A 12,627-nucleotide genomic window follows, 5' to 3' on the forward strand; every position below is an offset into this window, starting at 1 on the left:
ATGATTATTATTATTATTATTAACAGCCATTGTGAAGATATTAGATTATTGTTTGGTTTTGTTCAAATTTCACATCTGCACTGGATGCCAAAGTGCAGTACTTTGTGCTGGATATTGTACACTAAAAAGGAAACCTTTTAGCATTTTGGTCAGAAGCTCATTGTCAGATCGTGGCTTTAGAACACACTCACTATTCTTTGAAGCTATGGTTGGAGGAGTCCATTCAAATGGATGTATGCTGTCTGCTCTTTTCAAAGCCGCCTGTCCAGTGCTATGCAGTGGGAATGGTCAATACCTTAAAGGTCGCTGCATGTGTCACAGCGGCTGGAAGGGCTCCGAGTGCGACGTTCCCACCAACCAGTGCATTGACATCACATGCAGTAGTCATGGGACTTGTATCGTGGGAACCTGTATCTGCAACCCTGGCTACAAAGGGGAAAACTGTGAAGAAGGTGATTGTTTTAATAAGTCATTGTAATGTATCCTAAACTTATGAAATTGTGCATAATTTGGCTGCTGTAACCACCATATTAGCTTGTTAGTGCTTGACATTTTAAAAGAATAATGGGAACGGCTATTAAGTTGGTATGGCTTATTTAACAGTCTGTCCAGTAGTAAAGACAGGACATCCTTTATGAAGAGCATTATAGCCATAACACTTCACAATATGCATCCTAGGTGACTTTTCCTGTATAAATCATGGACATAAGGCATTACGTTAATCGAAACAGTCTATTTATTGTCTGAAATTCTGACAAAAAGTCTGATGTTAATCCATTAGGAACTCCACATTCATGATGCTGGATAAGGCTTGACCAGATAAGATTGAAGGAGCCATTGTGTTTGTCAGCTCTTGAAAGCTCTCATTTCAAGATGAAAAATGGACCCTGGGAGTTTGATAAATGGGGGTTTGTGACATCCATAGGCCCCCATTCTATTTTGGGTGGAGTGTTAGCCATAAGGAGTGGAGGGGAATGTGGACGAGGGCCCTTTAACATTTTTACCTTTCTTCCGTGCGACCTTCAGGCACAATGATTAATTGCCAGGAGAGAGTTTCTTGTCAGTTAGCCTATGATCTTTGTGCCTTGTGCCCAAACCATCTGCTAAGAGGCGAGAGATCCTGTTTGTCTTACTATAACGGCCTCTATAGCCATTTATGTCATGGTAAAGGGGAGCTGCCACGGAGCGGCCTGCTGCTCTCAGTGGCTAGACATTGCTCCTACTTGGCGCCCATTTGCCATCTGTGTGTGCCACGCAGATATTGTCTTGTAGAAATAATGTTATTATCATGATTGTGTGCTCCCACAACTCTTGTGCCTTACAAAATGAGCACTCATTTAACAACATGTCAAGGGAAGGGATGCAATAGAAACAGGCATTCATTTGATATTTGCATACTAATTGAACCGATACAGTGTACACTGATGCAGTGTAAACTAAAATAGGCAGCAGAGTGATGCCAGAGCAATATTTCTGTAAACTAGACTTGAGCATGCCATCTTGTCTAGGAAGTCTAACTCTTGCCCCAAGCGTTTCCTTACTTTACCCCATGTTCTCCTTTAAATTCTGTTAATGTGAGTTTTGGTTTTTCCTGCTTTGAACTACTCATCATTGTGGCTTTCATTTTAGAGAAACAGGCTTTTATTGAGGTACCATAGCTCTTTGGAAGGAATTTTCATTTTGAGATGATGGGAAAGTGCCAGCAGGAGCGTGGGCAGTACCTGTAGGTTGGTGGCATAAGCCCCAGTGTGAAAACAGCCATTTCATTTGCTCGTTTGTAAATCTTGTCTCCAGTTTTAGATGAAGTGGGCCTCCTTGCATCATTTTCTGTGTTCACTCTGTACATTCATTTAACATGTGCTAAGCTAGTTGCAGCTGCAGTTTAGCTGCAGGCCACTGCACTTGTCATTCTACTCAGGCTCAAATAGAAACGCCATGTTGCCTCTGAAAGAGGGAAACAGCAGGTGACTCGTGTTTCTGACACTGTCTCTTTGGAACCCTTTTAGTGGACTGCCTGGACCCAACATGCTCAGGCCGAGGGGTATGTGTCCAGGGAGAGTGCCACTGCTTTGTGGGGTGGGGTGGGCCAGGATGTGAGAGCCCCAGGGCTTCCTGCATGGACCAGTGCTCTGGACACGGTGCTTTCCTGGCAGACACCGGAACCTGCAGCTGTGATCCCAACTGGACAGGCCATGACTGCTCTACAGGTGAGTGCTTCCCTCAGATGAGAGTAAACAATGGCAGAATTCCCTTTCACAGATCAGAGCTGATTTAGCTCTAATTTAAAAGTAAAGTAAATGCATTCACAGAAAATATTGTATAGGTTAAAAACTATATAATGTAAAAAACATTCATAATTTAACGTGAGACAGAAATAACCAATGTAATTGTTATATAATACATAATGTAGTGTATCAGTTGAAGGGTTGAGTTTTATCACAGCCATTTTTTTGATATTTGTAGTTATACACTTATCAGTTATGTAATCTCTCACACATGTTCATCCTCAGCTCCTGACAAATTTCACTGCTTGATTCAGTATAACTTTGATAATTGCTTGAAGAAGTAAACATTCTTGATTATGTTAAAAGAAAATGGCTTGTATGAAAGCATCAATTATTCACATGAATGATCAGGTGGAGGTCCACAGTTAGCAATCAAACTCTTGATTTTTCTCTAAATGTATTTATTTTACGAATGGTTTCATCTTCAATCTCCACATGGTTAGCTGTCAACCACAGAAAATAGGGAAACATGCATAGCAGGGATATTGTCAGAGGAATGATCTAATGCAAGTTAATGCTCTTTCTTGAGTTCTGGCTTTTTTCACATTGGCTCTGGAGGATTGTCCCCATTGTGTTCATTTTGTCTATGGGGCATGTTCTCTCTTGGTAGTCAAGAATAGGCTGAGCATAAGATACAGCTTTATAGCTAGAATACACCTTCTTGAGGCTCTAAGGATGAAAATAAGTCCTGCACAATTTAGGTTTAGGTCTGACAGCAGCCTGCCTGCTCAAACTTACAAAAGAAGTATTTTACTGAAAGCCCTCAGTGAACTCAGTGGTAGATTGTTAAAGAGCTGTCAAATGTTAGAGTCTAACATCACTGACTTGCAGTGTTGGCAGGTGCAAATTTACAGGGAAAAAAGTGCTGTTTTTATTTTTTTTATTTATCAAAGCCAGCTGAAGAATTTAACAACTTTCCACACATATAAATGCTCATATGAGAATTAATTCATGTTTTATTATCATTCTCTGGCAGATTAAAGCTTTAGATAGCTCAGTTTGAACAGGCCTCTGATGTGTTGGTAATCAGTACATTAGCTTGGTTTTTGTAGAGGCTGATACAGTTGCAGCCTTCAGCTGGTTTCATTTAGACAAAATAATTTGTAATCACACAGAATTTTTCTGAAATAACAGTTTTAGTCCAGCAGGCACTTGGATCCACGAATCCCTTTATATTCCAAGCAGACACAATGACCTATTAGGTAATCCCAGGGATTTTGAGGGAAATGGGCAGTTAGTCTGAGTTTGCCTCGCAGAGAAAGAGCTCTGTAAATGATGATGAGTTGGCTCTTTATCCTCCTTTATCCTGTTCATTGTAGAGCTTTCTGTGGTTTAATACAACACTAAGCTTGGTAGTGGGGTAGCACAACCCGTAGTTATAACCTTGCAGACTGGGGGAAGAAAAAGATGGAAAGCTTTCAATACACCTTTCAAGATTCCCCTCCCTCCCAATACTTTTGAGTCACAAACTCATTTTCTCTTGTGGCTTTGGAACAGTACAACCTGGGTGTGCACAGTTGGTAGTAATACTGTTACAAGCCATAAAACAATGCCTGGGGTTTTATGTTCTTTAATATGTGTGTTTTTATGCCATTTTTGCCATTCTCCCACCCAGAGGAAAGTTTGTTTACACGGCCCTTTAGTGCAAATGGTAACGGCCATCATGGGGATGGGGGGATTTCTCAATGTGGACTCCTCTGGCCAAGGATAATGAGGGTCTGCCTGCGGGCTTTAATTGCATCTTTATCACGTTAAAGCTTTCTCCTGTGTTCCAATTGAACAGTTGTCTCACAGTCAGTTTGAGTCTCTTTTATCTGACCAGTATGTATTCTTATATTTCTGAGGAAGGAATCGGTATGGTCCATTTTTTCTCTTTTTTTTCAACATACTGTATGTGCTAATAAAATCACTCAAGATGTCCATTATGTTTATTAGCACTTCCTATTTACCTGTGTTAATATCAGCCATAGTTACACAATAAGTTGTTTGAAAAATATTGATAGCGAACCTCTGTAACTGAATCCTATTCTGATATTGTGCATGTATATGTGTTTGTGTGTGTGTGTGTGTTTAAAAGTCAGATGTAAAAATTAGCATTTCCATAGTTTAACAAAGTGCTGAGCTGTAATTAGCAAGGGAGAGTGATTTTTTAAAAAGCTTTTTAAGCTGGTAATGTCATGTTATGGTTTGTGGCTGAAAATACCATTCAAATTTAATTTGTAGCAATGACAAAATAGGCACTGTAAAGGCAGTAATTGACTTATTAAAAGATTTTACCTCCAGTTTGGTCCCCTGTGGTCATATTTGAATTGGCTTGGCTAATAAGCCTGTAATACATGGTCATTGTTCCTCGTTGCCCATACTGCTAAGCCTCTTTTTTAACAGAATAGTTAATAAAGAGGTTAACATTTCAATGAGATTCATAATAAATCTGTCAGTGTTTAATTTCTTTGAGCTTTCGTCTTGTCATACTCTCCCTCGAGTTCATGAGACGTGGGTAATGTCCCAGGCTCTATCACAGCCTGTCAGGGAGGTCTTTCAGCTGCCACACAATAGCGCCAGCCAAGCTTTACTGTGGCTCTGTCTCTCAGTCTCCCTTATTTCACAAATGTACTTCTTCCTCTGGTACGCTGCACTTAGGTAGAATAAAACCAGTATATTGACATCCGTGCCTCAAATGAATCTGTGGAACCTTACTTACTGTCTGTAGCCCATAAATAGCATTTGAAGCTATGAACACTGCATGTGCAACAAAGGAAATACAGTAAAAATTACAGTTTAAACAAAATAGTAGAGCTGATAATGTTTCCAGCTGTGTATCTTTTCCTCTTTACCCCCTTTGGCAGAAAGAGGAGCATTTACAAAGAGAAGTAGAGGCAAAAAAGGAGAATAAGTCTGCTTAGGCCTCCACAATCCATGTCTTTTCTTTATAATGGACTTATTAGATTTGTATTGTCAAAAAGGATTGCCCCTTATGAGGTGCAGGAATTTCTTTTCAGCTGCCATCAGACAAGGTAGTGGAGCGTGGCCGCCTTTCCTTGACAATAACTCATGGATTTGTCTTTTCTTCCCCCTTGTTGCCTTGTCCCAACACCGCCTTGTCTTCCCTTTCCATCCCATTTTCATCCCCTTCCTTCCTTTCTGTCTGTCTTCCCCCACCTCTTTTTTGCCTTTTTCTATGTCCCTGTCTCCCACAGAGATTTGTGCAGCGGACTGTGGTGGCCATGGCATTTGTGTGTCGGGCAGCTGCCGCTGTGACGACGGCTGGATGGGCACTGGGTGTGACCAGAGGGCGTGTCACCCTCGCTGCAACGAGCATGGCACTTGCAAGGACGGCAAATGTGAATGCAGTCCGGGTTGGAATGGAGAACACTGCACTATTGGTAGGATGGGAAGAGGTTTTGGTTTGGGTGGGGGACTCTGTGTGTGTATGTCTGTGTGTTTGGGTGACCAACAAAGGCATAGGCTGTCTGTCTGCCTGCGTGTGTATGAAGCGGTGGGTGTGAGGGGAAGGGTCCAGTTGGAAAAGAGAGGGGAAAGCATGCGTAATTGAATTTGTGCAACTCGGTAAAGCATGAACAGGTTTACTCAAGGATCTGAGGCTTGCCTTCATGCATTTTAATGTGGGAATGTGCTAAGGTGTCCTTTCATTTTACTCATCCTTTTCCTCATCTCTTTCTTTGCTCCCTTTCCATTTACTATTAATTTCCAATGCTGACATGTGAGTCTTGAGTCATTGTGAGCAGGTCAACCACCACTTTTGGCTCTATGTTTATACTTACAATTATTCTTCTGTAAAGACTTGCAGAAATTAAGTTTTCAAGACATTGACTGAAATGTCAAGAGCTTTCTTGAAAGCCTTGACTTGCTTAAACCTAAAAAAAGTTAGAGGTTTTTTTGCCAGAAAGTAAAGTCGTTAAGTGCTGTGTGTTTTGTAGTGGATTTCATAATACTTTAACAGAGTGGTTCATGGGCTGATTATGTTGACTCTTTTTATTTTTGTTGAAATCCGTTAAAGAGAGAACAGATAAGAGCTAGAACGAGCCAACTGAACTTTGGGTGTACACAAGTGTGTACACAACACTTTATATTGAAAATGTACTTCCAGTTTGTTTGCTATTTTGAACTTCCTGAAGAGGCGGCATTCCCATTGTGAGCATTTGTTTGTCATAAGGGACTAGTGAGTGCTGTAATATGTTAATACTAGCAACAACGGATGCAGCCAATTGTTATCATAAGTAAGGAGTAGTTGACCTCTGTTTGTGACCTCTGTTTGAAATGACAAAAGGACGGCAAGATATTTTTGAGTTATGGTGATGGATGTTGTGAGGTTTGACAGTTTCATTGTTAACTTGGGCTTATAAATGTTTTAATAAAGTAAGCTTCACGATATTTGATGTCTGGACTTTCAAACCTCCTCTAGACATTCAGAGCAGACCATCCAGAGGACATGCTACGTGATGCCTGCTTTGCAATATTGCAACTTTACCATTCTGTTCCTGTGTTGCATAAATTCTCTCCTATTCTCTTCTGTCCTCTTTCTTATTTTCTTTTTTATTTCTTTGTTTTATTGTTGGAAAGTAACTGAAAAAATTCAAGCACATTACATTTAAGTAGTACACTTAAGAATAATTTTTAGATATTGGTACTTAATACATTTCTTTCTTTATACTTTCCTTATACATATTTTTTAATTCACATTTACTTGAATGTTGTACTTAGTAGTGACTCATTAAGATTTTAAATACAAAATATTTGCCAATCATATATGATGCACTCTTAGTTAAGTTAAACTACCCAACAGAATATATATTAAAAAATAAGCTCCACATCAACCAGCATTTAAAAGAGTACAAGTAAAAAATCCACCACTGAATTTTTGACACCTAACATGGTAGCTCACTCATTATCATTCTGTGAACCAACCACTCAAGCATCAGAGAAGAAGTGGGATCACAATGGCCATCTCTTCCCCCTCTGCCACAGCCTTTCAGTGAACAGAAATTTGCAACTCCCACACATATGAGTCAATAGGGAAGTGGGACAAAAGTTGAGAATGCTAGTCTTATAGGTGAAAGCTTTATTCCATATTCAAGTAGACGAAGATAATTTTCCTCACAGTACCCTCATGCATATCTCGGAGCAGAGCTGCCTGAGTGCAGAGCATTGACTCAGTCTGTGAATGTTTTATATGCTGGCCTTACATTATTGATGGGCCTTTTATAAGTGCCATATTGAGATCCCCACTCCCTCTACAAGAATATCCCTCAGTGTCATCCGTTAAGAAGCCAAAGATCTCAATTTAAATCAATTTTCATTATTGAGAGCTCTGGCCCCAAGCCCCATGCTGTGGAGCACAGGAGGTCCAATGGCCATGCCGTTGCCTAAGCCTCTGGTGACCTCATCGTCTATAGAGGTGTTTCAAGATTAAAAGCGCTTTTTGTTCAACATCCTGACCTCCTGTACGATATTGCTTGAGAGATTTAAGGGTGGTAATATGTGCATCAATCACGATGCTTTTGAAATACTCCCCTGAGATATTCTGCCGATCCCGGCAGTTGATAAATGGGAACAGATTGAAATGTTCTTTCTGAACATATCACTTTTTACCCTGTCTTTCCTTATTTTTCTCTCTCTCTCTCTCTCTCTCTCCTTCTCTCATTCTCTTTCTCTGTGTTCCACAACCCCCCCCCCCCNNCCCCCCGGTCTTCTTTCCGTCTCCATCCCTCTCCCTCTGTGTTGGGTTGTATTTGTTGTTTTGCTTGTAATGCATGACTTGGCTTCATGACGGCACTTTTCTTTTTTTTATTTACCTTTTGTAATGTAAACTAACACCTTGCCTTGCTGTCTTGTCATGGAAGTGGCACTGTTCAAACCTCCCTTATATGTCCTGTCTTTTATCTCCCAAGCTCACTATCTGGATAAGGTAGTGAAAGGTATGGCATTCCTCCTTCCTTCTATTTTGCCCTCTTCCCATTGTAACTCCAGCCAGCATTAACAAATCATGCACACACACCATGCTCTTCCTCTACATTGACATGTGCAAACACTCTGCACCTCTTGTTGCCTCAAACAACTCATTCTAAAGATCCCCACCTCCCATCAACTTTTTGCCATATTGTCACACAGTAATCTCCACTTAGCACTTTCGCACCTGGTGAGTCACGTTGCGCTGCTTTCTTTATGTGTTGAATATTTGGTTTGTGTGCGGCCTTGCTTTCTCAATAAGGGAATGTTGGGAAAGGGGCATCATAACCTGTGCCATGCATTATGGATGAGTGTGCAGCTGTGAGCAGGGCCTGATAGGTGCTGAGGCCGCATCCTCTCTAATTAAAAGAGTTCATGGTCTGGTTGGTGCAGGGCAAGCAGGGGGTGGAGGCTCTGCAGCAACCCTGCCTCTCTGCCTCCAGCACCCTCTCTCACTCTCACTGTGTCCTTGGTAATGGACCACCTGGCATGAGAGCGGCTGCCAGAGGAGTTCTTCGAACACTTGCAGCCTCACGTTTGGAGCTGTTTCAGGCAGGCTTGGGCAGGGCTCAGCAGGGGCTCTTCTCTGAAAGGGCTGCCAATTAAGTTGAACTGGTGCCAACAGAGAGCGGATCTTTATTTATCCTTGTAATAAACATTCGGAGCTTACTAATCATCTGTCTCCACTGGTCTAACCAGAGTTGTTTTGTCCATTTGCTCAATAAAAGGATGGCTAATGCCCAGACGTATCTAGGAGGCAAGACACTCTCTAATGTCATTAGCCTTCAACAGTGACTCTGTTTCTTCAGGGGGGGAAAAAGAAAATAGAGACAGAATTCTTTATTTTTCTTAAAATTTTTAATGCTCCACAATTTATCCCAATTATTCAACAGTCTTCATTCTGGTTGCTCCTTTTGTATTTACCTTTTTTGATTCTTAGGAGCCCTTCAACAAAAACCTGTGTTTCTGTTCTATTTTTGTCAGATTTGTTTTAATACATTGAAATGTAGTTCTGCTTTTGGGGATTTTATTTTTTAAATCATCAATTTAAGGAATATATGTGCAATAATATGTATAAATGTGGATTGTTCATTTATCCATGGCTGCAATATGACTCATGTCAGGATGCTGTCCTTTCTCTGTGTTGCAACAACCCGAAATGCAACTGATGCATCACTCGGCTAACCATGTGATCTACAACACACATCTATTCTTGGTGCTGCTTCTTATCTCCTTAAATACTTATCTCTGTTTCTTTCTCATGACTGTTTCTTCCTTCGACTGATCTTTCTCCCTTTAATACATGTCTCCCATTCACCGCACCCATCTCTCTTCCTTTCTTGCTCTCTCATTCTCCCACTCTTATTCTCCCTGTGTGATGTAAGAGCATTGAGACAGCTGCCCCAGTCTCTTTAGTTGATAAAATGGGTCAGCTTAACATTCTCTCTATCAAGGCAGCTTGCTAACAACACAAACTGTGACAGACTTTTGTGTTTGATATCTTGAGAAGTTACCCTCTGCCTTTGCCTCAGCGATGGGATTCGAATCATAAGGTACCAGATAAATGCCAAACAGCCCTAGAAAAATGGCTGAGTTAATCCTCTGATCTACTTTGCCCTTGTGAAGACCTATCCAGAGAGAAACAGAGGAGTGTTTCACCTGTCGTTCTGCTCCAGCCTGCTTTTAGCTTCCCTGGGGTCACATGCCCAGGAACACAGTTAGTAGCTAGCAAAGTCCTCCCCTGCATATTGCTATTGAGCTCAGCCTTATCCACTTCCCACTATCTTATTTTGCATTCTGCTTCTCTTAATGACAGAACACACACTATACCTGAAGGAATAATCTTGCATTGATGCTAAGAAGAGTCTGGAGACAACAAAAAAACAGAGTACATAATGACACAGACCTTTTTTCAATAATTAATGCCGTTTGTTGCAGCTCATTCTTTTTTGCAGACGGCAGTAGCAGTAATGCTGTGATCATAATGATGGTCGCATTCGAAATTCACATAAAAACTGATCCAATTATGTGCAAAAATGCCAGCATATACAGTACACCACTACTCTCATTACCCAGCTGTAGTTGCATAGATACAGGAGGCCAATCTACTGTAGTAATGAATATTGATTTAGAAGATCCCTCTTATCTGATTTTACTGCAAAGGATATTAGAAGCTTCACAAAAGGTGTATCAAATTAATCAACTTCAGCTGAGGGTCATTATAGCCACCCTCACTCATTTAAAACCTTAAAATGACTTTAGTCTATTGCTATCAGAGAACTATTAACAACAAACCATTGTCATCAACAAGCACACATTGTTGTCACTGTTTATTGTTATTTGTTCACAAACAATATACAGTATTTATCCGTTACCCATTAAACCTGCTTTATTTGATATTCTGTGGTGACCTCTGTCTTTGTCCTTTTTTGTTACACAGAGGGCTGTCCCGGTTTGTGCAATGGAAATGGTAGGTGCACTCTGGGTAACAATGGCTGGTACTGTGTGTGCCAGCTGGGCTGGAGGGGCAATGGCTGTGACACCTCTATGGAAACTGCCTGCAGTGATGTCAAGGACAACGATGGAGGTAAAATCACAAACAACACACAGCAGTGTCTTCTGACACTGGCCAAGCAGCCACACGGACTCTTAACTAGACATTTTTTGACTATATATAATTAACCATGTTATTCTTCAGAGTATACTGTAGCTGCTTTATGCTCTCCAGGCTCAGTTGCACTCTAATGCAGGTGAGGTTGAGGAATGGTTTCCAGTGAGTCACCTGGACAACAGGTTTTTATTAAAAAGCAGAGTAGCTGGCCTGAGGCCCCGAGCATGCGTTGGACCCAGGAGGAAGTCCCTGCTCTGCCCTCTAACTAGCCCCGAGCAGAGCCAGGCACACACACAGAGCCAGCCAGGGGGCTGAACCACTCTTGAGGCCAAGTGGAAGACGTGACTTCCTTTCTTCCAGACCTCATTCTAGACTTGAGCTATGTGCTAGCATCCCTTATTTATGCAGGGCTGTTTGTCTCCCCATCACTGTGCAGGGACCATAGGGCTCTCACTGGCAAAGACAGGGTGCTGCTGGGGATTTGACTGACTTCTGACAGCAGGTTTTATTTTTATCACCCATCTGGCCAGATAGGCCCCTGAAAGTAAAGGGTAGGGAGTCCAATGACCCACTTCAACAAAGTAAAGTGCATTGCACAGCAGCTCTCTCTGTCTTGTTTTATTTCATCTAAATTACAGATAAAGGTGTTGAAATGTTCTCCAGGACGAGACGTACATAACATGGCTCTAATCATGTAGCAAAACAACAGTCAAAATGAATAATGCCCCAATGACTCATGTATATATGAATATATATGCTTAGTTTTTTTTGCCAGGTGTGTGTCCCGGCTGTTGTTTAATGAGAGGTTGTGTGTGACTTGTTTGACCTTGTCAGATGGCCTGGTGGACTGCATGGATCCAGACTGCTGTCTGCAGGCAACCTGTCACACCACCTCTCTGTGTGTGGGCTCCCCGGACCCCCTGGACATCATCCAGGAGACACAGATGTCCTCTGCACAGAGCAACCTGCAGACTTTTTATGACCGGGTGCACTTCCTAGTGGGAAGGGACAGCACCCACATCATCCCTGGAGCCAACCCCTTCGATGGAAAGTGAGTGACTTGTGCATTACTCCCACCAGACACCACCCAGTGCAACATTCTGTAACAAGACAAAAGCTATTATTCTCCTGGAAAGGGGTTTCTGACATCGATATTGAACTAAATTATCTTTTTTTCTGCCTCAGCATTTGTTTTTCATGCATCGATTTCATGTGAGATCATACTCATTCAGTTGAGTCAGTTAAATTAGTAATTGCTGGATTTAATATGTTTCCCATTTTAATTCAGCTACTCAGGATGCTTGACTTCAATTGTATACACAGTTCTGTTCATTGGCATTGTTTTTTTTTTTACAGTGATCTAATCTGAATATGCATTATAGCTTTTCACTTTTTATGTCAGGTAATGACATTTCAGGTGCAAGCACAAATCAATCAGTGGCTTTTCTTTTTTTTACATCATTAATATAGGCCAGTGCAATTACAATGCTATGGTTATTGCACTGATAGATGTTAGCAAATGTGAAATGTTTGCTTTTTTTAACCAAGAACAAAATGTCTGTGCGTGGGAAGGGAGGCAGCTATAGGCAATGGAGAAATGGGTAGGGACTGGTGGCGTGCATAGCTAGAAGGATGATGGACAGATCATGATGGACAAATGTAGAATGTGGCAAAAAGCGAGGAGCATTCCCTGGCATGAAAGGCATCTCATATTCATGTATTGTGATTACTTTTACTGTAATGCATCTGAGCCCCCCCCCCCCC

The 12,627-nt window shown here is 41.4% G+C and overlaps 1 protein-coding gene across 5 annotated transcripts in view; it reads left to right on the forward strand.

The window, feature by feature from the left end:
• The window catches only part of tenm4 (teneurin transmembrane protein 4), a 112,046-nt gene that overhangs the window by 50,103 nt on the left and 49,316 nt on the right, over positions 1-12,627 (forward strand). For 4 of the 5 annotated variants that reach the window (XM_035680763.1, XM_035680764.1, XM_035680765.1 and 1 more), the window contains 5 exons: positions 258-452; positions 2,007-2,207; positions 5,483-5,668; positions 10,693-10,839; positions 11,698-11,914. In XM_035680763.1, the coding sequence (XP_035536656.1) occupies positions 258-452; positions 2,007-2,207; positions 5,483-5,668; positions 10,693-10,839; positions 11,698-11,914 (946 nt within the window). Of the gene's footprint in view, positions 1-257; positions 453-2,006; positions 2,208-5,482; positions 5,669-8,194; positions 8,222-10,692; positions 10,840-11,697; positions 11,915-12,627 lie in introns of all 5 variants that reach the window. The other variant, XM_035680766.1, reaches the window with a different exon arrangement.

This window comes from Morone saxatilis, unplaced genomic scaffold, assembly GCF_004916995.1.
Source record: "Morone saxatilis isolate NCDOM2014 unplaced genomic scaffold, NCSU_SB_2.0 Contig8, whole genome shotgun sequence".
Lineage (NCBI taxonomy): Eukaryota > Metazoa > Chordata > Actinopteri > Moronidae > Morone > Morone saxatilis.